The sequence below is a fragment of the Amblyomma mixtum genome, chromosome 3, assembly GCF_055824585.1.
Source record: "Amblyomma mixtum isolate Tamu chromosome 3, ASM5582458v1, whole genome shotgun sequence".
NCBI lineage: Eukaryota > Metazoa > Arthropoda > Arachnida > Ixodida > Ixodidae > Amblyomma > Amblyomma mixtum.
Window position 1 is genome coordinate 338,704,100 of NC_143014.1, and position 25,349 is coordinate 338,729,448.

General features: G+C 43.9%; 1 protein-coding gene across 1 annotated transcript in view; it reads left to right on the plus strand.

Annotated features, from left to right (window-relative positions):
- LOC149356100 (uncharacterized) overlaps positions 1–25,349 on the plus strand; it is a 104,441-nt gene that overhangs the window by 59,977 nt on the left and 19,115 nt on the right. Inside the window, exon 2 of the mRNA XM_089576256.1 lies at positions 15,965–16,144. Within this exon, the coding sequence (XP_089432382.1) occupies positions 15,965–16,144 (180 nt within the window). The remainder of the gene's footprint in view (positions 1–15,964; positions 16,145–25,349) is intronic.

Genomic DNA, 25,349 nt, shown 5'->3' on the forward strand with positions numbered 1-25,349 from the left:
ATTTTCTGAAACTTCAATAGGCCTGGTTTGCTTGAAATTTCCATTGTTCAGTCGCAAAGCGATATAAATTACTTCAATAAATAACAGCATGTTCCATCCTAAATATGCTTAAAATTAAGAAAAAAGCGTTGAATTGACCTGGCAGATAACTATGAACCAGCACTTCCAAATTGTGCACTAGTATGCTAGTGCACTTGGTGCTAGAAGTTCTGTTCGCGGAACCCAACAAAAGAAATGGTTTGCGAAGTGGTCTATGTCTTATGGGGGTTATTCTTGTAGTAACGCTCAAAGGGCTAGAAGCAGTTGTAGCTCTCTAGCACCAGCGTGCCAGCCCTAGCAGTCAGAGCTGTGACCCCCAACCCGCGGTGCGGTAAGTCGCAACCACGGCGGGTTCGGGCCAGAGGGGACAAACACGAGTATGCTACTCGGATGAGCGTTTATTGCTCCCGAGCAATACAATGCAGCAGCAACATTACAACCGCCGTAACGAGGAAGAGGGTTCTGCTCGCGTACGGGGGTGAATAACACAAAGGAATTAACGCACGCAAAAGTGTGGGGGAAGAAGGTTCCGCTCACCTCGCGTGGCTCCTCGCTCACGGCCCGCGGCGGTCAAGTCACACACGGTGGCCGGGCGATAAGGGCAGCGGTCTCCGTGGCAGATCTCTGATCCGTGCGTGTGCACGGCTCCCGCCAGAAGACGAGCGAGCCTCGGGAGAAACGCGTCTTCTTCCCGGGCTGTGGAGAGGAGGTCTTTCCGTTGTGAAAGGGGAAAGAGGGAAAGTCCCCGCTGCGGCGTCGCGGCGGGGCGAGAAAGGAAGCGGAGGCGGCGTGAGTGCCCATCCTCGCAATCTCCCGAACGGCGCGCGCATAGCATCGCGTGATAATTACGCGCGGCCGTTACAATGGGGCAGGGGATTCATGTGTATCCCCACAGTCTATGTACGTGGGCTATATCTACGCATCTTCCGGTTATTAACTTATTGCAATCATACTCTGATGTCTGTATTGTCAGCTTATCTTGATGCTCGCCTGTGACGCCGTCGGCCATATGATGCCATTAGAAATTAGTCAAAAAAATGAGAAAAGAAAACTGTGTCGTAAGTGGGAATCGAACTCGTGTCGCCAGCGTGACGCGAAACGTATAGTTATGACGTCACACCCGAGCTGAATAACAATCCCTGTCGCGTGCAGTTAGCAAAAATGATGAAAAGAGGGGCGCGTTGCAAGATTACAGGTTACGACCAAATCCCAGCTTTGTCATCACTAGTTGACTTACGAGTACAATCACAAATTTTGAGCAACCGTTTGTTGTGCAGCCTTGTCGGTGCTGTCAAAGCATTTATCCTTGCATAAAGCTTACATACTTTAGCCAAGTTAGTGGCTAGCTTGCGACAGGGCTTCCGACCAATGACATATGGATCTTCAGTTGCATGCTTTCTGAGACATCTTTTCTTAATGTGTCTACAGATATGTCGAGATGTGAAGTTGGAGGGTAGCTTCCTGCAGGGGTTTGGACCGATGACATATGCACCTTAAGTAGCATGCATTAAGGCGCGGTTGATGTGTCCATTAAGATATAGAGATTTTAGAGCTACTGCGCCTTTTCCTTTCCTCAAGAACCTTTCCTTTCCTCGAAACACGTGCTTTCGCATTCCTCAATGCGAGCAGAATTGTGCCCTCAGAATTTTTACTTTGACCACTTGATCCCTCAATTTCTGCTGGTTTATTTTTCACCCTGACGTGAAGGAATTAACTACAAGTGCTTATCGATTTGTATTTCACTGTGAACAATGTATCCGCCGTTTTCTTTTTTTTTGTAACAGACGTTATTCTTATCGAACCCTGCCTCGAGACCAGAGAAGCTACGGCTCTCTGTGGTTCATTTAGGAGCAATGGTGCTTTTTTTTTAACGGAGGTGAAAGTGATAACCCCCAGTTAATATGACCCCTACAGCTGGATCAATCTTATTCGGCGGCTCCAAGAACGAAGATGTGTGAAGCCGCCCTCTTTTCTTTCGAACGATAATTTTCCTTTTATAGACGGTGCAGATGAGAAATCTCTATCAACGTCCAGTTGCTCTTCGAACAAATAAATACAGAATAGAAAGGCTTTTCCTGCGGCAAAAGAAAACGTCGTTTGGTTACGTGCGAAGATTGTCCTCACAGCACTTGTAGACTATTTGGTGGAGGAGAGGGCACGAAGATGATATGGACAATGATGCAGGCCCAAGCACAAAGACGGAGCAGCCGTCGTTCTGTTGCGGGCGAGGGAAGCTCCGTCGCGGTGATTTGAAGGTCTTCTACTTTGGTTCTTCAAGTTCCCCCTCTGAAGGTTGAACGAAGGCCCCATTTAGGTGTGCTCCAACATTTAAACACCTATGTTCTTCTTCTCTTTAACATTCTCGTTGCTGAAGACGAGATGAGTTCGTCCACAAAGTCTCTACTGCTCCCCTCGAAGATGACGTGGGCACGTCGAAGGTCGCGTAGGCCCCAACTTCCTACCGAAAGGGCACTTTATTGCATCTTGTAAGCGCTGCCATCAACGTGTGGCGCTAGAGAAAAAAAAAAAGCTTCTTGGCATGCCAAATCAGGCCGAAAATCATCTGGATGCTCATAGCAGCCTAGCGGCGCCTTCTGTAGTTACGTTTACAGCGCGGGTGAACATGTCTAAGAAATAGGCCCAAAACATAGATATGTCGATGCTTAATAAAATTCAGCAGGAAAAAAATCTCTCTTTTTGTTGCACTGAGGATGACGTCCCCTAGTTGTGCTTCAGTACGCAGTGCTCAGATTTTAAAAGCGGCGGCATTTCGACGTCGGCATTTCGGCGGCGTTTATAGGGGGAAAGGAGATGTATATGAACTGAATTTTGTGGAGATTCGGGACGCTAAAAACATTCAACCTCGCAACCCAGTAAAGGAAGCGTCCTTTAGCACTGCTAAATATGAATACGTTCTGCTTAATATATCAAGGCTGTAATGATATTTGGCGCCAACTGTATTCAGGCGTCGCTTTCCTTAGTGCCTATACAGGCCTCCTTCATTTGCCATCAATACAATGAGTGCAGTAAAAGAACAATATTGCAGAGATACAAATAGGTATACATACCCAAACAGCACGATAATTTCAATAATTCAAATGCTCTACAGAATGACACTGTGTGTAGCGACTGAGGGAAATGGTTCCAATCGGTAATAGTACGTGAGAAAAAAAATTTTTGCAGACGTTAGTTCTGGCATTGTAGGGAGTTAGCGTCAGCCTGACGGTGACGTGTTCGGCGTGTCGTCATTGGCGTGACATAAAGCTCTTTACCGAGGCCTCCCAATCAATTAGAATCATCAAATATTATTTTCCTTTGTACAGGGTACAAGGATGGAGCAGCCACAAAAACCTACTTCTACGAGTAGCTTGACGAAGCGACGGCCTCAACTAATAATAGCAAGAGAGAGAAAATTCGAAATCCTGATTCAGAAGATAACAAAACAAAACCATTATTGTGTTTTACAAGAAAGAAAATTGCAGTGATGGGGTCACAACATAAAGAAAAGCAGCATACTGAGTGAAAAAAGGTTGGCTCATGATGTTCACACTGTTACTTATTGTCAGCAGAAGCACATGTTTTTCGAACATTTTTAAACAACTGGGCAGTAGCTAGAAACCTATGAGTACAGCTCTTGGGGAGAACTTCAAGGCTATAGTTTAATTATTGAAGCGCATAGTTCTTGTGCGGGGATATATGCAGCAGACATCTAGGTGACGTGTGTTACTCCTGAGGACGGTTTTCTTTAACGTAGAAACATTGTGGTAGAAACGATTCTTTTTCACAGCTGCACAGTACGATACAGTAAGCAATTAATTACAACTGTAATCAATTTTAATAAATTCAAATATTTTGCAAAGTTCTGTGTGGAACCATACGTTTCGTTAGCTATAATTCTCAATACTTTCTTTTTTAAGAAGTTTATTTTCGGTCGTGTTTTCCCACACCAAATGTGTATACGTGAACTGTGGAAGCATCATTGAGTACTTTGTACGGCAGTACCTTTCTCTTCTGCGGTAACATATGGCCTACATTTGTACGTTATTCCAACAGGTGTTCAAACGTTCTTTTAGGCTCCGTGAACACATTGAAAAAAATAGGCTAATAGAAAAATGAACACTGATATTATGAAAATGAACATAATGAATTTTGTTTTGTCCATGCGGTGAAAAGTGGCGATTACTAAGTGGAGATTTTTTTCTATGTCCTGGGTTGTATCACCGGTGATTAATAAACTTGAATGGTCGGCAAAACGGATTAATGAACCTGTGAGTTCGGATACAAGTTCAGTTCAGTTTATGTGTTTAACGTCCTAAAGCCACTCATGCTCTGAGGGACGCTGTAGTGCAGGTGAGAGATAATTTTGACCGCGTGGATATCTTTAACCTGCATGACATCGCACAGTACACCGATCTGAAGCGTATCGCATCTATTGAAAGGCGACCGATCAAAAAGATCAAAGGCGAAAAGATCAAACCCACGTCTTTCGGATCAGCAGCCCAGCGCCATGACCGCTTAATTGCCGCGGCGGATACTGTTCGGAACAATGTAGTGCATATAAGTTATATACAAGCAGAATAAGGTTTGCCTAAGAATGCTTCCCTAAGGTACTGCTGTTTTTATTCCTTTAATTACGACAAAAAATCTTTTTTTTCGAAACTTTATTACCTGATTCATTGGCAATAATCTTTTTCACGGAGAGCCATCTGACATCAGCTAGGCACCTTAAAACCTTATCACGATTGCAGTTTAAATGTCTCCATAAACACATCGCTTATTCCTGTGCAACATATGAAACTCTGAAAGCAATAAGGCGTCAAATCGACATTTCTGGTATATAGTTCATACAGAATAGGTGTCGCTCAAATTCGTTTTCAAGCACCGTGCGCTCAAGGAAATAAAAGCAGTCAGCGTTGTCAGACAAGGAATTTGGGGCACGCTTTCACCCTTCATCTGATAGTTTGAGCTATCTGCTGAATGATTAGTGCATTCTTCAGAAAAGGAACTTGTTCTTTAAAAATCGTTTCAACGTGATATCTAACCGCACAATATCCTTGTGGTGCTCGAAGAAAGAAGAATATTTAGAGGAAGAAGGCGTCAAAATTGTAAGGTTTAATGCGCCGAAAAGAGGCACTGATGAAAAAGCACCATGGTGGACGGCTGCAGACTTATTAAAACACCCGGGGTTCTTTAAAACCGCTGAAATTTGATCGCACCCAAGCATTGTTTTCTTTATGCTTCAAGAAAGTACAGCCTACGCGGACGGGATCGAGCCTGCTATCTTGGGGTCAGCAGCTGAACGCGAGAGCCATTGAGCCACGGCGGTGGTTGGAAGGGGTAGGGTTTAGAATTTAATGTAAGGGTAAGCGCTTCTTCATTGCTAATTATAGACCTCTGATATTCCCAACCATTTTAAATGCTGAATACTGACTGAATTTTAGGTAACACGACAAAGCACTCCCACTATTGCATAATGACTTTAGTTATTTTGATCGAACACCATGCTAAAATGTGCTCCTTGCAGGTATTTCTAGCAATGTTGCCCTCCAGAATCACCCATATATGTGTATGGTTTAAGTCTGAGAACGCCTTGTTCTCGAACCATATGTAAACAATTCGCAATCTTTGTTTATTTTCAGATCCCAATGAAAGTAAGTGGTCACTTCTATTTTTTGTTCAGCGCCGCATTCTGCTTTGTGATCCATTTTATTCGCCATTGTTGAATTGGACAACTTGAATTTTAGCTCAAAGAACAGGGCAATTCTACAACTGCACGTACTTAAGATTGTCAGATGGCTCACAAAGAGTCTTCATTTTCGCTCTTTAAAAGTATTTCGAGCGCTGTTTCTCGAAAAGTGTCCCATGTTTTTCTTTAAGTGTAGTGCAGCCACGTTGTTCGCGTCATTAAGTTTGAATATTGTTTTATGATTTCAGGTACGTGCAAAAGTAAGTGATATTAATTTTACTGTTTAAATGGCGCATTCCGCATTATGGGTAAGCTGATCCGCATTTTTTAGCGGCACAACTTAACTTTACTGACCCACAAAAGGAGATAATCGATATACGCATATACATATACGAGGTGTTTCTGCGAAGGCGAGCAAAATTTGTTTTAAGACAGGATTTTCAGGTATGAAGGCGGCTTCTGCGGCTCAATAATACCTGCGTTCGCGGACCTCAGAAAACATGTAAACAGTGTTCACTAGTTTACCGCGTAACTAATGTCTGATAATTATTTTTGACTATAACAGGCTACTGGTTGAAATTGGAAGATTTGTAGCCGGTCGTTAGGAATATTCACATCAGTTTATCGTTTTTCGAAAACGCGATTACCTTCGCCGCTCTGGCTCGACAATATTTGGCGGTGTCGTGAGAAAATACGTGCGCTTTGGAAAGCATGCAGGCAAAGCAACCCCTCCAGTTCACGTAACTTGTCGAGAAAGCCATATTTTATGGAGCCAGAGCGACTACGGAAGCCGTGTTTTCGCAATTCTAAAAATGGACTATTATGGCTATTACTAACAACCGGCTACAAGTCTCTAATTACAACCAGTACCCTAATTGTTTTTTGTTAAAAAGGTAGCTTGCAAAAATTAGTTAAGCTGCTAAGTATTCAACATCATGGGAGCCGGTCTCATTCCAATAACAGGTTTAACAACAGAAAAAATATTCTTGTGTCTGTGCCTACTCACGATGGCGCCAAACGACACCAAGATGGGAGTTTTCACGTTACAGGGCCAAGTTGCAGCAAGTGCCCCTCCTGAGCTGTTTTAATAAATAGCAGGAGCAGTGGCCCAGCAGCCAAAAATGGTCAAGTAATCCGGAGTACTGGCTAAATACGCATGGCGGATGCAGAACCGCGTTTAAATTTCTTCGCCTTTCGTTTTTCTCTTCTTTGAAATAAGGGACTAATTACTCAATGCTATCCACCTCAAGCGCTTCCATACGGTGAACTTGCGAATGCTTGAAACACAGGTCAAGAGATTATTTCCATCCCCGTCATCGTTAGTAGTAAGACTCAGTTAATTCCCGCACGTTCTCATTCGCTTTTTTAGGAGCCGGCAGGCCTCTCGTCATGGAAGCCGTAAGTCCTTGTTTCGTTGTACTCTCGTACTGGTTCAGCGTTCGCGGCTATACTTTCTGGTCTTGGCTTGCCTAGGCTTGCGCTGACCTGTTTGCAGTTAGGCAAGAAGTTTACTGGGGGACCGCGCGGTAGAGACCATTGAAAACCGAAGTGAGCCCTAGGAGCTTCCCTCGCTATTGTATCTCCGAAGGATTCACTGGATGCACTAATAGCGGCAGCACAATAAGCTCAGCGGGGAATTCTATTGCAACGAACGTCGCGGTAGATATACAGTGGATCTCTTCAATCATCCACCTCTAGTTGCCTGCGCCCTACCCGTGGGTTGCCAAGGCGCAGAAACAGCCGCTCCTTCCTCTGGCGTTGCTACGCGCACCTCCAGTGGCTGCACAGAACGGGTTCGTTTTTCTCCAGCCGTTTCGGGCTGCCCACCGGCAGCCAGACTTGTTAGGACCGATGCTTGAGTGAGTTGGGATACCATTTGCAAGAAGAACAGCGTGAAATAGACAAGGACGGAAGGAAGACACGTACTACACACCGGCGATGACTTTCAACTTAAAGTGTATTGCTTGGAACGTGGAAATAAATAGATCACGCTCCAAAGAACAATACAAAATGTAGAGGTAATACACTCTTCTGCATGCACACGAAAAATCCAAAATGATACAGCAGCATTACTTCCCTGCCTATAGAATTTCTAATTCTTTGACTCACAAAGCTAAGGATGGACTGCTGACACATGCGTCCTTTAACCGGTCGATTAGAGCTGCTTAAATTATTTCTCGAGTTAGCTTATTTGGGTGTGTACTCAACACTTTTTTTTGTTGGAAGCATGACTGCCAAGTTTTTCTTTCACAATCTCGGCAGTGGACACCGAGTTTCCCTTTAACAGTATTCTGGACATTGTTATTGTGTTCTCTCAGGCGCTCGATCAGGCACCTGGCCGTCTGGCTGACGTACTGTTTTCCGCACGACAGGGGAATGGAGTAGATGACGCCGTCTTGATATGCAACAAACTAATTCTCATGCTTTATAGTTTTCAAGTCATCATCATCAAGAGATTCAAGAGTGTTTTCTTCAGTACCTTCATCCACTCACATTGACTTCTTAAGTTGAAAATGACACGTTTGGATTTATTTAGTTCAGATTAAGTTTTAAGCCAAATCATACTTGCTGATGTTATGAAACGCGAAGGAACAACCCTCTGCTCCCATTCGCATTGTCCCATTCAAAGCTGGTTAAACGCACGTAGGATATGTCAGGCTACAGTAACGCTCTAAATAAATATTCGATTCACTCTGAACAAGGTATTTTCAAACACAATGCTGATCGCCTTGTTAAGGCAGGATATCCTAAGCAACTGCTCGTGTCCGTATCTGAATCGATGCTCGCAAGTTAAAGCACAAACAAAACAACAAACTCACAAAATTCACGAATGCAAAAGAAAAGACAACAATTTTTGTCTTTTCTTAAGAAGATAGGCAACCGAACTCATCTAAGAGTTGCTTTTCGGCTACCGAAAAGTTTGGAAAATAGTGCAAACAACTTGACGACGAACTCACATCACAAAATCTCGCCATAAAGCATTAGAATCATTTAGTTGCCTTCCAAGAAGGCATCATCTAGTCCATTTCACTTTCGTGTGGAAAACAACACGTCGGTCAGACGGGCAGATGCCTGAACGAGAGCCTGAAAGAACAAAATAACAATGTTCAGAATACAATCAAAGGGCATCTCGGTATCCACTGCCGAGGTTGTGAAAGCAAAACTTGCCAGCCATACTTGCAACAGAAGAACGTTTTGAGTACACATCCAAACACGCCAACTCGAGAAATTATTGGAGCCGCTCGAATCCCCCGGTTAAAGGATGTATGTGTCCGTTGTCGCTCCTTAGCGTTGTCTGCCAAATGATTAGAATTTCTATCTGCAGGAAAGTAATGCTGTTTTACCATTTTGGCTATTTTTAGTGTAGATGGGCAAGTGTGCATCACCAGTATGTTTTGTTATTCTTAGTTGGAGCCTGACCAATTTATTTACACGTACCAAAAAATAAACCCTCAGTTGCAAGTCAGCGCGTGTCAGTGTTTATCTATCTCCGTCCTTGTCTATTTCTGCTGTTCTAGAAAACAGTCGCGCTTGTTAGGACGGTTTTGTGCTGGCAGCGCTCGGTTCGAAGCCATTATTATATGGCCTAGAAGGACCCGGGTACTTCGTGCGAAGTTTTCTATGATCTTAAGCTCGACGAACTCGCGAACTTCGAAAAGGTTGAGGTGCACATCGCATGTATGACCTACAATGGCACCTTTTCCGACAGTTCGCGCTTTTTCTTTATCTGTTAGCTGTTTGTTTATTTACTCTGGTGCATGTGTTTGTGTGTGTGCGTGAGCGTGTGTGCGTTTGTGTGCGTTTGTGCGCGTGCGTGTTATCGATCAAACACAAGCGCTAGCTTCGTATTACAGTCGCATGCTTCGAATTCGCGTTCACGAAATATTTCTCCTGTTAAGTCGGTTAGACCCATCTAATATTAACATTATTACCTAGGCCTTTCTCACGAGCGGCCGGAAATTCCGCTGTGAGTACGCGATCTGACACGGGACTGTACGTTTGTATGCATACAGTCTAAGTGTAAAGCCCGATAGGAGCGCGTAGTCTTCCTTGTTTTCTGCGTAGTACATTGAGAGGCACATATCCTTTGAGACATGCTGAAAAATATTCCAGAAGTACCACATGTATACATCTCTGCGCATTTGACTCATTTAAGAGAAAAACTTCAGAACGCGGATCATCGAGCAAGCACGAGCAAAAGTGAGGCGCCGACACACGAGGCCGCATTGTAACGCCTCTTAATCGAGTGTTGGCACTCTTCGGTGAGGCTGTTGCATAGAGAATCAATAGTCCGCTAAAGGTCTAGATTGCACGCGTTTCCACGACAAAAACGTTTAGGCAGCTCATTTGAGCTTATATCGAGATTATGCCCACAACCCTTGCCGGCAGCAACTCCTCGCGGCCGGGTGACTACAGTTGGACGCAACGTACCTTTATTCTTTTGCACTTACAACTAGCAGAAGGCAGTTGACGTACGTAGAAATCCCCGCGCCCACGTCAGATCTCAATCACCATGCAAGATTCAATGTCTGCGGTCGCATTACTGCGTGTTTACCCAGCTCGCGATAATCCGAGGGCACGGCGTGTCGTTTGATAAGCGAAGCACGGGCATTTTTTTTTCATTAGATGTGGTGTGTAGTAGGTGCGTTAGAGTGCGGCTGCTGCTCGCATGCTGTTGTGAATTTTTCCAAGATTTGCGTGAGCACGCAATGCATTCAAAGCCACACGCTTGCGTCGTTGCTGTCTGTGTGTACGCGTAACAGCGCAGTCAGCTGTTTCTTGTGCATCTGCGTGTTAATTTCCAACAGATGTGAAAAATTGCATTACATTAAAAAATAACGTTAAATCAGCCATTTAATTTTTGTATACTGTGTGACAGATCCGATCAAGATTGCACTTTGAAGATAAGCTCTTGATAGTGAAAAAACTTGAGAAGATGGCACGACCTTCTACCATTATCGGCCACATATATATCTTACCACGAAGGTACATTCATTCGACAATACTTTTTACATGGATATAAATCAGCCGCCGCGGTGATTTAGCGGTTATGGCATTGGGCTGCTGACACTAAGAACGTGGGTTTAAATCTCGTCCACGGCGGCCGCATTTAGATGAAGGCGAACGTCCAGAGGCCCATGTACGATGAGAAACTTTTTTAAGTAACCAGATGTAACTGAAAACTCTTGAGCCCTTTAATACGGCCTCCTTCATCGCCTGCTCTTAGACATTAAACCACAATAAATATAAACCATTGATATAAATCTAAACTTCGGCTCTGTTCCTATGAATCTGCTTATCCAGCAGAAGACTGCCTGCTCTTCTTTATTACCGAAGTTGTCGCCCTGCCTACTTAATACAATAGAAAGAAATTAAATGTTTACACATGACATCGCATTCATCAAGAATACCTCTACTCACTCAGGTGCAATCGCAGTGCACGTTCTTGTTTTGCCGTTATCCTTATTTTTCACTGCATGTGCACAGCGTAACAAGTTTCGCTCGATTTTTGGCACATGGAACTTAAGATAGCCAACGAAATTTGAGTAAGCAAGCTGCCGTGGCAAATAGAGGCATTACCATTGCTACCATGTGGCGAAAAGCGTGCACATAGCAGTAGTTCAGGTTGCCGGTCAGCAGCTGCTCCTTAAGCAAAGAAAGGTTACCGAAAATACTGTCGCTCATTGCCTCAAAATGTGACAACGAAGATATAACAGAGAACTCTGATTGCTGTCTTAACTGCTTTCACTCGCCAATGCGAAGATTAACCTAGTTCCGTTCGTGAAGCGATGTGGAGGACGATCACACTTTCAACTAAAGGACCAAGTAATTTTTCATGTAATCCGCAAAGGCTCCATAGCAGGTACTGTTTCGTGTTTGAAGTCATTCAGTGCAAACCTGCTGGTGCACATGTGAAGAAAAAAGGGGCGCCTTTTTGAGGCTAGCCTGTGTGGCTTCGTATTTAGTGCAATGCATGGGGAGCGGAAATGCGGTTCTTACGAAAACACTGACCCAAAAAATATTGTAGACAGAAACTAGGCTGCGAGCGTGCTGTGACATTCGTTAAAAATTGCTCTCCTCGAGAGGTAATCGCAGTCGGATATAAAGTTACGCGTATGTTCTCAAATACATTGCGCTGGTAGTTTCTGTTGGAGTTCTTCTTGTATTTTGTCCATCAATTATGTCATATTCCATAAGAGTTCCAAGAAATGCCAGAAATTAAGGCATACACAACCCTATCCGCCTTCATCGGCTCTAAATTTAAATAAAGTGTGTCTTAGAACATGCATATTTGCTTTTCTATGATATCTTGCAGGACGTTTAGAATGCAGGTCTTAAGCACCCTTTTAAGTACCAGCTCCTAAGGCTGTTCTTCTGCTCATTTCGTCCGTGTCTTTTCTTTTTGCGTATTTCCCTTGCTTAAGCATCATTATCAGCTTCACTGCTATCTCATTGCCAACACATAATAGAATTAGGTGTCCCCGAGGTTATTCTGGCACGCGCTTTGGGACGAAACCCGCAGTTTTACTTGGATGCGGCTACCCCCTCATGCGAGGCGCAATAAATAAAGCATGATTGGTCCTTGCAGCACCTGTAACTTGGATGTTAATCAGCAGGGTTCAAATTGAATTGAGAACCGTGCAGCGAATTATGGAAGACAACATGAGAGGGCTTAAGAGGCCACATAAGATTTTAATTTAAGCCACGTAGGATTCTTTAACGTGCGCTAAGATCGCGCAGCACACCGGTGTTTTTTACGCTTCGCGTCCATCGAAACACAACCGCCACTAGTTTCTTGGTGACTGCATAGAAAATTGGTGGTTTGGTTTATGGTGTATAACGCCCCAAAGCGACTCAGGCTATGAGAGACGCCGTAGTGGCGGGCTCCGGAAATTTCGACCACCTGAGGTTATTTAACGTGCACTGACATCTCACAGTACACGGGCCTCTAGAATTTCTCCTCCAAAGAAATTCAACCTCCGCGGCCGGGATCAAACCCCCGTCTTTTGGCTCAGCAGGCGAACACCATAACCACTGAGCCACCGCGGCGGTGCATAGAAAATCAAACGCGGAAATGACGATGGCATGAACAATGCAGTTGCCTTTGAAATAGCGCTCGTTGGGATTGGAACAAATGCGAAATTCGAAGAGATTCGTGAAAACTAGAAAGATGCACGTTCGCCAACAGTGTCCTATGTCTGTGATGTGGCTGAAATCTTCATCATCATCATCATCAGCCTGACTACACGCACTGCAGGGCAAAGGCCTCTCCCATGTCTCTCCAATTAACCCTGTCCTTTGCTAGTTGCCGCCACTGTATCCCCGCAAACTTCTTAATCTCATCCGCCCACCTAACTTTCTGCCGTCCCCTGCTACGTTTGCTTTCTCTTGGAATCCACTCCGTTACCCTTAAGGAGCAGCGGTTATCTTGCCTTCGCATTACATGCCCTGCCCAAGCCCACTTCTTCCTCTTGATTTCAACTAGGATGTCATTAACCCGCGTTTGTTCCCTCACCCACTCCGCCCTCCTCCGATCTCTTAACGTTACACCTATCATTTTCCTTTCCATAGCTCGCTGCGTTGTTCTTAACTTAAGCTGAACCCTCTTTGTTAGCCTCCACGTTTCTGCCCCATAAGTGAGTACCGGTAGGATACAGCTGTTATATACTTTTCTCTTCAGGGATATTGGTAAGCTACCATTCATGACCTGAGAGAACCTGCCATACGCGCTCCACCCCATTCTTATTCTACTAGTTATTTCCCTCTCATGATCCGGATCTGCGGTCACTACCTGCCCTAAGTAGACATATTCTCTTACGAATTCCAGCACCTCGCTACCAATTGCAAACGGCTGTTCCCTTGCAAGGCTATTGAGCATTACTTTGGTTTTCTGCATGTTAATTCTTAGCCCCACCGTTCTACTTTGCCTGTCTAGCTGATTGATCATGCTTTGCAGTTGTTGTCCCGAGTGGCTTAGCAAGGCAATGTCATCAGCGAATCGCAAATTACTCAGGTATTCTCCATTAACTCTTATCCCCAACTCTTCCCATTCCAGTCCTCGGAATACCTCCTGTAAGCGGGCAGTGAAGAGCATTGGCGAGATCGTGTCTCCGTGCCCGACACCTTTCCGTATTGGAATTTTATTGCTGACTTTATGGAGAACTATAGTAGCGGTGCAATGGTTATAAATATCTTCCAATATTTTCACATAGCACTCTTCCACACCCTGATTCCGCAATGGCTGCATGACAGCTGAGGTTTCCACTGAGTCGAATGCTTTCTCGTAATCAATGAAAGCTGTATATAGGGGTTGGTTATATTCTGCGCATTTCTCTATCACCTGATTGATAGTGTGAATGTGGTCTATTGTCGAGTATCCTTTACGAAAGCCTGCCTGATCATTTGGTTGACGAAAGTCCAAGGTTCTCCTGACTCTATTAGCGATTACCTTAGTAAATACCTTGTAGGCAATGGACAATAAGCTGATCGGTCTGTAATTCTTCAAGTCCTTGACGTCTCCTTTCTTATGAATTAAGAGAATGTTAGCGTTCTTCCAAGCTTCTGGTACTCTCGAGGTCACAAGGCATTGCGTATACAGGGTGGCTAGTTTTTGTAGCACAATCTCTCCTCCGTCCTTCAGCAAATCTGCTGTTACCTGATCCCCACCAGCTGCTTTCCCTCTTTGCATTGCTCCTAAGGCTTTCTTTACTTGCTTCTTCGTTACTGGCGGGATGTCCCATTGCTGTGCTCGACTGCCTCCCTCAGTAACTTGATGATTACCTTCGCTGCTGTATAGATTTGTGTAGAACTCTTCGGCTAATTCAACTATCTTATCCATATTGCTGATGACATTGCCCTGTTTGTCTTTTAGCGCATACATCTGGTTTTTACCTATGCCCAGTTTTCTCCTCACTGATTTTAGGCTACCTCCATTCCTTAGAGTATGCTCGATTTTCTCCATGTTAAACTTTCTAATGTCGGCTACCTTGCGCTTATTCATTAACTAGTTCTATCCTGTCTGTGGAGTTAGACGTCCTCATGCTTTGACGTTTCTTAATCAGATATTTAGTCTCCTGAGATAGCTTGTTGGTATCCTGTCGAATCATCCTACCACCTACTTCTGCGGCGCACTCTGTAACGATAGCTGCATGATTATCATTAATTGTTTCAACACTACGGTCGTCTTCTTCAGTTAAAGCGGAAAATATGTTTTGCAGCGACATTCTGAATTCCTCTACCTTCCCTCTTAATGCTAACTCGTTAATAGCCTTTCGCATCACCAGTTTCCTCCGTTCCCTCTTCAAATCTAAGCTAACACGAGACCTTACCATTTTGTGGTCGCTGCAGCATACCTTACCGAGGACATCCACATCCTCCCCCGAGGACACCCGACATTGTAGCCTTAAGGAGAGATGATACTAGGACTGATCAATAAAGGAGAATAAGGGATGTCCAACGTGTAAAGCACGCGAGAAATGTACTATTCGGTATGAAAAACGGTTGAGGTAAATGGTGTAGAAGCGACGGGCAGCGTGTGTTTTCATATGTAGATGTAGGGGAGAAGAAGAAACTATTAGAGAAGCTCTACAGAAAGTAGCAGGTGCCAATTCAGACGCCAACGGAAGAAAATAGTATACTGTTGCTCGAACATTACTGGACGGTTAAACATGAAATTTGGATTCGGCATTCGAAAAAACGCTTGAATTTTCAGGTTTAGGCTGGGTGTTGAGGGCTGGAAGTTGCCGGCACAAATGACACGCCACATACGTTGTTTGAAGTTGCGTTGTGCAATACAATGAAACGAAAGGACATAACATTACAGAATCTGACGCCCTGCAGCCCTGGTTAGGTGGCCGCCGAAGAAGTCACAGGTGGTTTTTAACATGAAAAAACTGTCAGATTGCAGGAAATTTGACAGAGTATATTTTGAATACGGGAGATGTCTCGTGGAAATAAAGATTAAAACCGGACTTGCTTTGTGTCGTGTTAGAGACGGCAAATATTCCCGGACAACCCGAAATGCGAGCAGTTTATTATTTCCATAGTACATTGTTGAGCAGCACATGAATGTCAGAAAAGATTTTTTTCTTGGTCATCACTGCAGAAGAATCGTGCTTGCGACTCACTGCGGGAAGTACAAGTAACCACGAAACCAGCAACAGAAAGCATGCAACGACAGGTATGCAATGCAAATGGCAGCGCTTTCTCTCAACATGCTTTTATGTGCCTCTTCTTCAGCGACGCAACTGCTCAGAGTGCAATTGGCAGAGCAAGCATGTCTTATGCAGAAGGTGCGGGGTCGCCACAGTTTCGGCGGAGAAGACGTGCGGTGTACGAAACTGGGAAAAGGCCATGCAGATAGGAGGACCCATGTCGAGGGAACCGAAAGAGTCAAGAGCCGAGGCACACGCGCGGAAGGTGAGATATGCCACTGGCTGGAAATATCTGTTGTGCATTAGAACAAAGGGGATGTCTCCCCACCTTCATTTCATTTTTTTTTCTAGTAATATCCAAGGTGTGCTGTGGGGGCGCTGATGCTCTAATGAAAGCCTTGTTTAGACGATCTGTAATAAGTGTTTAATCGGCACAAGCAAATAGAGTAATTACAGTAAGGTATAAAGTATCAATAAAAAAGGCCTCTGCCAGCACAACTAGCATATAAGAGTCCCAGCCATTAAATAAACAAGGGCAGATGCAGTGAGAGCAAGACTTGAATATACGTGTCTCTCAGAAGCTGTTTATTTCATCTGGATCGGTACAGATCGCCACATTGTACTTCAGGTACCCCTAAAAATCTTAAGCGGTGCTCTCGGCATGCATAGTTGATACACTCGCTGCTTACTGAAGGCTTTACGAAAATACAATGAGCTCGCAAACGAAAACACGAACGAACGAATTTCAGAAAAGGATAGGCTAAAGCAGCGACGTCTATGGGCTACGAGGTGCCGTCAAACTCTCACTGTGTCCAAAAATCAGCGCACGACGGGAGCCCACACCTCTTGGTCACTGTCACCTGCCATGAGGGAATCACGCTGATTTGGCGAGGGGCACTAATCCTGCAGTCGGTGGAATTTCTGCCGTTGAGGCCAATGACTTCAGCGATGCGAAGCTGTTCTCCCGGAAGGCGCTCCACAGCCAATCACGCATGCATCAATGTACTCCTCACTAATCTTGTATTAAGTGCAAAGTAGACATCGGCCCCTGCAGCAGGTTGTTGTTGCAGCGCACAGGAAAGCCTAACTTGATATATCTTTTCGACTGGAATCGGTTGCTAGCTCAAAACCACAGCACAGGAAGAAACGAAGTTGACAGGAGAGAGCGCTAAAACCAATGGCATTATTGCACCAACTAGCCTGCAAACACGCTCTCGCATCTTTTCGATCCTCGCCTCGGGTTCCTGAGCGCTTTTGCTGGCGTGCCATTGTCTGGCGTCTTTCCGCATGTGTCGGAGACGTGCTTGCTTCTCAGCCTACACTCCTAGTCTGCATGGTTTCACGATGGATCCACTGAGTTGCTGGATGTTTGTTGCAAAATCGTTCCATTTATTTAACCGGAACTGTCATTCACATATTACTGAAATATTCTCAACTGCATTTTCTAAGATGTTTGGGAGAACCGTGCCCGGCGTATTTTTATGTGTGTGCGTATCGCATATTTATATGCGCAGTGTATATAAGTGCCGTTATATCCAAGAGGAAGGCCGCTGTGGTGAACTCTATTGGCAATGGTTGATTTTCTTTTAGCAACAGTTTCTCTCGCACTTCCTGAAACCTTATTTCAAGTGCTTTAGGAAAAATGTATATAGAAGATAACTCTTCACTAGTATTGGCAAAGACCATAATACACGCAAGTAGCAACAGGCGGAGAAATTTCGGAAATACACTTAAACTGCTGCAGTTCTGTTCCATTGAGACTCTTCTACGGGCTGTGGGGCTCTTAGAATTAAATTGAGGTATGAATGTTGCTTAAGATTAGCCGGTAAATTCAAGAAAATATATTTCTTCTATTATTTCTAAGTGCTATATTCTGTCGACAGTCAACGTCGAAAGCCACTTTTTAAAATAGCGAAAAAATCAACCTCCAATCAGAGTCCGAGGTTTGGAAAAAAGAAAACAGAAAAGTCACCTGAAATGCACCAACCCGCCTCTTCGAACCTTTTTTTGTATGATGTGTGTATAGGCAACTCCCAGAGAGTCAGGAAAAACTGTTAAAGATTGTAACACAAAAGATATATCGCGGCCACCCAGGAAACGCAATATGTGTTTGAAAAAAAACACTAAGAGGTCTCGTTTAAAACTTCGGTGCTTTGAGCATCTCAGCGACATAATTTAATGAGCCATTCCTGCAGACTCTCTACCATTTTAAAAGCTTCTCGGCCATATCGTCTTTAATATATCACACAAAGTTTTATTACACTATTCAATGTGTAAAAACAGCTCCCACTGTGTACTAGTGGTAGGGAACAGGAACAAAGAGCTCTTTCGTGAATACATTTTGGCCATTTTTCAGGGAAATTGAGGAGGTTTGTTTCAGACCTCTCATGAACAGGGGAGTCTATTTCTTTGCAGAGTTTCATTACTAACCTGGCACTCAGTGCGGAAACATCGGGAGAATTACACTATCGAGAGGTCTAAAGATTTTTATATTCCATGGCGTTCAGATGCCTCTACTAGGCGCCAGACGTCTTGATAGCGTAAAAGCCTGAGCACAAGACATCTACAGAAGCGGAAACCTGCTGCCGAAGTGGTTCCCTATATAGTTTCTTCACAGTATGCTTGGAAAGTGCTGCTTCAGAACGTCCTCACACGTAAGCTGTTTACAACCTAGCTACAGGATATCCGGCAATCCGGCAATCAGCGTAAAGTGCCACGAGAATAAGCAGCATGCAAGCATGTAACGTAACCAGCTTTAGGCTGTAAAGGATGTCGGCGACACTACATGGCCGTAGTATAGGATGTGCATAATAAAACTCTCCTTATTTAACCTGACAACTTGTACACAAGGTTAGGGCAGTAGACGCCTTCGTATTAGATCTGTACAGCCGGCCATATCTTTAGATAGCTTGCGCAACAGCCGCCTTTTCTGAGCTCCTGTGCTTTACGACGTAGCACGGGTATCGCAAGGCCTTAGTGAGCCTGTGGTTAGATTTAATTTTTTCTGAAGTTTGCTCTCTCCTCAGCTGGAGGAGCACGTAAAACACGGCCGTCACGTACGCCAGATTTGACCGGATGTACAAAAACGTAGCAACGGCTTATACGCTGAGGCACATCACTCATGCCTTGTCTATTCTGTTCAATGCGAGTTTTTTTCACTTGAGAACTGCGTGGTTATTTTGAATTGTGCTTATTTAGCCATGTTATAGTTTCAGTCAAGGGTACCTGCCTCCTACCGGAATGTCCGGATCAAAAAATATTTCAACCCCTGCCGTCAGTGCAGTATCAACGCAGCTCGAATATGCATATTACTCGTTACTGAAAGTGTGCCCCTTAAACATTATTTAGCGCTGACGGGACTTACCAAAAAGCAGTAATACTCTTTAAATGCCCTAAACAGACGTAGTTACTAGAAATGTCTGCCTTTTCTCAAAAACCTGGCTTGTGTTCTATATTGCCTCATCTGCACAGCTTAGATGGAGAAACAGATTGTTTACTACTCACAGTTTGTTGATCTTTCTTACATTGCAAGATAGGTAGCGGAGACTGGTTTCCATTCCATGTTTTTCTCCTAAACAGCTTCTCTACAAAAACCATCTCTATTTATTTATAAATGTACTTTCCTTCATACACATTCTGTGAAGGATATTGGATTTGCATCTTTCAGTCTATGCGATCACAACCACCTCTGAGATTATCAGAACGGGAATATGAATCGCATTGCCCTAGAAAAGCATTATTTCATGACAGAGAAGTGAACAAAAATAAAAACTAACAGGAAAAGCTGATCGTATTTCGCGGAATGAAAACAATGTTGTTGCAGTGAACATGGCGTGTCAGGCCGCATAGCGTGTCAGGAGCACCTCATGGTTGAGGGTTAAATGATGAAATGGATTAGGCAGAAAACTAGACTGACTCACGAGAAAAGACGCAAGGACTGCATTGCAAACAATGTTTCTTGCAAACAATGTTTCATTCTGAGTGGTGACAAGGTACGAATATCACCGTGCTGATTACATTTACTCTGTTTACTATTAGAGATGTTAGGTAATAGAAAGCTAAAAGACGTGGCCCGTTTATGTCAGCAATTTTCTGAAACTTCAATAGGCCTCTTTTGCTTGAAATTTCCATTGCGCAGTCACAAAGCGATATAAATGAATTCAATAAATAACCGCATGTTCCATCATAAATATGCTTAAAATGAAGAGAAACGCGTTGAATTGACCTGGCAGATAACCATGAAACAGCACTTCCAAATTGTGCACTAGTATGCAAGTCCACTTGGTGCTAGAACTTCTGTTCGCGGAACCCAACAAAAGAAATGGTTTCCGAAGTGGTTGACTTACGTGGGCTATGTCTACGCATTTTCCGGTAATTAAGTTATTGCAATCATACTCTGATGACTGCATTGTCAGCTTACCTTGATGGTCCCCTGTGACGCCGTCGGCCATATGATGCCATCAAAAATTAGAGAAAAAATGAGAAAAGAAATCTGTGTCCTGAGTGGGAATCGAACTCGTGCCGCCAGCGTGACGCAAAAAGTATGGTTGGCTGGTTTATGGGGTTTAACGTCCCAAAGCAACTAAGGCTATGAGAGACGCCGTAGTGGAGGGCTCCGGAAATTTCGACCACCTGGGGATCTTTAACGTGCACTGACATCGCACAGTACACAGGCCTCGAATTTCTCCTCCAAAGAAAATCAACCGCTGCGGCCGGGATCGAACCCGCGTCTTTCGGGACAGCAGCCGAGCACCATAGCCACTGAGCCACCGCGGCGGCTGCAAAAAGTATAGTTATGACGTCACACCCTAGCTGAATAACAATCCCTGTCACGTGCAGCTAGCAAAAATGATGAATAGAGAGGCGCGTTGCAAAATCGCACCGACTAAAGCGACGACGCTTGTTTGAGCAAAAGATATCGCAGGTTACGACCAAATCCCAGCTTTGTCATCACTAGTTGACTCTCCACGTTGTGGCAGTATTCCCAAGTACAATCACAAATTTTGAGCAACCGTTAGTTGTACAGCCTTGTCGGTGCTGTTATAGCATTTATCCTTGCATAAAGCTTACACACTTTAGTCAAGTTACTGGCTAGCTTGCGACAGGGCTTCCGACCAATGATATATGGATCTTCAGTTGCATACTTTCTGAGACTACATCTTTTCTTAATGTGTCTACAGAGATGTCGAGATGTGAAGTTGAAGGGTAGCTTCCGGCAAGGGTTTGAACCGATGACATATGAACCTTAAGTTGCATGCATTAAGGTGCGGCTGATGTGTCCATCAAGATGTAGAGATTTTAGAGCTACTGCGCCTTTTCCTTTCCTCAAGAACCTTTCTTTTCCTCGAAACACTTGCTTTCGCATTCCGCAATGCGAGCAGAATTGTGCCCTCAGAACTTTTACTTTGATCACTTGATCCCTCAATTTATGCTGGTTTCTTTTTCACCGTGACGTGAAGGAATTAGCTACAAGTGCTTATCGATTTGCATTTCACTGTGAACGATGTATCCGCGGTTTAATTTTTTTTTGTAACAGACGTTATTCTCATCAAGCCCTGCCGCGAGACCAGAGAAGCTACGGCTCTCTATCGTTCATTTAGCAGCAATGGTGCATTTTTTTAACGCAGGTGTAAGTCAAAACCACATGACCCCTACAGCTGGATCAATGTTATTCGGTGGCTCCAAGAACGAAGATGCGTGAAGCCGCGCTCTTTTCTTTCGAACGATAATTCTCTTTTTATAGACGGTGCAGATGGGAAATCTCTATCATCTTCCAGTTGCTGTTCGCACAAATTAATACACAATAAAAAGGTTTTTCCTGCGGCAAAAGAAAACGTCGTTTGGTTACGTGCGAAGATTGTCCTCACAGCACTTGTAGACTATTTGGTGGAGGAGAGGGCACGAAGATGATATGGACAATGATGCAGGCCCAAGCACAAAGACGGAGCAGCCGTCGTTCTGTTGCGGGCGAGGGAAGCTCCGTCGCGGTGATTTGAAGGTCTTCTACTTTGGTTCTTCAAGCTCCCCCTCTGAAGGTTGAACGAAGGCCCATTTAGGTGTGCTCCAACATTTACATACCTATGTTCTTCTTCTCTTTAACATTTTCGTTACCGAAGATGAGATGGGTTCGTCCACAGGGTCGCTACTGCTCCCCTCGAAGACGACGTGGGCACTTCGAAGACCGCGTAGGCCCCAACTTCCTACCGAAGGGGCACTTTATTGCATCTTGTAAGCGCTGCCATCAACGCGTGGCGCTAGAGAAAAAAAAATCTTCTTGGCATGCCAAATCAGGACGAAAATAATCTGGATGCTCATAGCAGCCTAGCTACGGCGCCTTCTATAGTTACGTTTACAGCGCAGGTGAACATGTCTCAGAAATAGGCCCAGAACATAGATATGTCGATGCTTAATAAAATTCAGCAGGAAAAAAAATCCCTCTTTTTTTTTTTTGCACTGAGGATGACGTCACCTAGTTGTGCTTCAGTACGCAGTGCTCAAATTTTAAAAGCGGCGGCATTTCGACGTCGGCATTTCGGCGGCGTTTATAGGGGGAAAGGAGGCGTATATGAACTGAATTTTGTGGAGATTCGGGACGCTAAAAACACAGCCTCGCAACCGAGTAAAGGAAGCGTCCTTTAGCACTGCTAATAATGAATACGTTCTGCTTAAGAAATCAAGGCTGTAATTATATGTGGCGGCAGCTGTATTCAGGCGTCGCTCTCCTTAGTGCCTATAGAGGCCTCCTTCATTTGCCATCAATACAATATGAGTGCAGTAAAAGAACGATAATTCTGAGATACAAATGGATATACATATCCCAACAGCACGATAATTTCAATAATTCAAATGCTGTACAGAATGACACTGTTGGTAGCGACTGAGGGAAATTGTTCTAATCTGTAATAGAACGTGAGAAAAAATAATACTTACAGACTTTAGTTCAGGCATTGTAGGGAGTTAGAGTCAGCGTGACGGTGTCGTATTCGGCGTGTCGTCATTGGCGTGACATAAAGCTCTTTACCGAGGCCTCCCAATCAACTAGATTCATCAAATATTATTTTCCTTCGTACAGTGTGAAAGGATGGAACAGCCGCAAAAACCTACTTCTACGAGTAGCTTGACGAATTGACTGCCTCAACTAATAATAGCAGGAGAGAGAAAATTCGAAAGCCTGATTCAAAAGATAACAAAACAAAACCATTCTTATGTTTTACAAGAAAGAAAATAGCACTGACGGGGTTACAGCATAAACAAAAGCAGCATACTGAGTCAAAAAGGTTGGCTCATGATGTTAACATTGTTACTTATTGTCGGCAGAAGCACATGTCTTTCGAACATTTTTTAGGCAACCGGGCAATAGCTAGAGACCTATGAGGACAACTTTTTGGGAGAACTGCAAGGCTATAGGTTAGTTATTGAGGGGTATAGTTCTTGTGGGGAGGCATATATGTACCACACATCTAGATGTCGGGTGTTATACGTGAGGACGGTTTTCTTTAATGTAGAAACATAGTGGTAGAAATGATTCTTTTTCACAGCTGCACAGCACGATACAGTAAGACAATAAGCAGTTTATAGCAACAATGACCAATTTTAATAAATTCAAATCTTTTCCAAAGTTCTGTGTGGAATCATATGTTTTGTTAGCTATCATTCTCAATACTTTCTTTCGTAATTAAGAAATGTATTTGTTTTTTGTCGTGTTTTCCCATACCAAATATGTATACGTGAACTGAGGAAGAATCAGTGAGTACTTTGCCCGGCAGTAGCTTAATCTTGTGCTGTAACACATGCCTACATTTGTGTGTTATTGCAATAGGTGTCCAAATGTTCTTGTAGGCTCCATCAACGTATTGATTCCAAAATAGTTTGCTAGAAAAATCAAAACTGATATCATGAACACTAAGATTACGAAAAATGAACATAATGAATTTTTTTGCCCATGCGGTGAAAATTGGTCCTTATTCACCGGAGATTTTTGCCTCTGTCCAGGGATGTATCGCCGGTGATTAGTAAGCATGTGTGGTCGACATGCCGGATTAATGGAACGTGTGAGTTCGGTTACAAGCTCAGTTTATTTTATGGGTTTAACGTCCCAAAGCGGCTCATGCTAAGAAGAACGCTGTAGTGGAGGGGAGAGACAATTTGGACCATGTGGATATCTTTAACCTACATGACATCGCGCAGTACGCCGCTCTCTGGCGTTTCGCATCCTTCGAAACTGGAGCGCCGCGGCCGGGATCGAAACCACTTCTTTCGGGTCAGCAGCCGAGCACCATGACCGCTTAACTGCGACGGCGGCTACGGTTCGGAAGCAAATAGTGCAGATCAGTGATATACAAGCCGAATAAGATTTGCCGTAGAATACTTCTCTAGGGTACTGCTTTTTCTTTACATTAAATTAGTATAAAAAAGCTTTTTTTTTTCATGACATCATTGCCTGATTCATCCGCAATAATCTCTTTAAGAATGAGCCATCTGGCATTAGCTAGGCACCTTGAAACCTTATCACAAATGCAATTTCATGGTCTGCATAAAGACGTTACTTATGGTGGTGCAACATATGAAGCTCTCGAGGCAATAAGGCGTCAAATCGATATTTGTGGTATGTAGTTCATATGCAACAAGTATCGGTCAAATTCGTTTTGAAGCACCGTAGAGTCAAGGAAATAGAAGCACTTAGCGTTGTCAGACAAGGCCTTCGTTGTACGCTTTCATCCTTCATCTGATAGTTTCGGCTATCTGCTGAATGGTTAGGGCACCTTCAGAAAAGGAACTTGTTCGGTTAAAACCGTGCTTAACGTGATTTCTCACCGCACAACATCATTGTGGTCCACAAAGAAAAAGGCGTATTTAGTGGAAGGAGGGTTAAACTGAGAGGTTTAATGCCCCGAAGAGAGACGCGGGTGGAAAAAGCCCGTAGTGGAGGGCTGCAGATTAATTTAGAACACCCGGGGTTCTTTAAAAGCAAAGCGCTGACATGTGAATACACCCGAGCATTTTTGTTTTTCTGCTTCATCAAAATACGACTGACGCGGCCGGGATCGAACTCGCGATCGTGGGGTCAGCAGCTGAACGCCAAAGCCACTGAACCACGCCGGTAGTTGGAAAGGCAAGAGTTCATACTCCAACGTAAGAATGAAGTGTTTCTTTAGTGATAATTATGCAGCTGTAAGATCCAAACGATTTTAAATCTGAATACAGACTGAATTTTAGGTCACACGTTAGAGCAGTCCCACTATTGCGTGATGGCATAAGTCACTTTGTTCAGAAACTATGCTAATATTTCCTCCTTACAGGCATTTCTAGCAATGTTTCTTTCCAGAATGACCCATATATCTGTGTGGTTTAAGTTTGAGAGTAGCTTGTTCACGAAGCATACGTAAACAATTCGAAATCCTTGTTTCTTTTCAGATCCCAATGAAAGTAAGTGGTCACTTCTATTTTTTGTTCTGCGCTGCATGATCGAT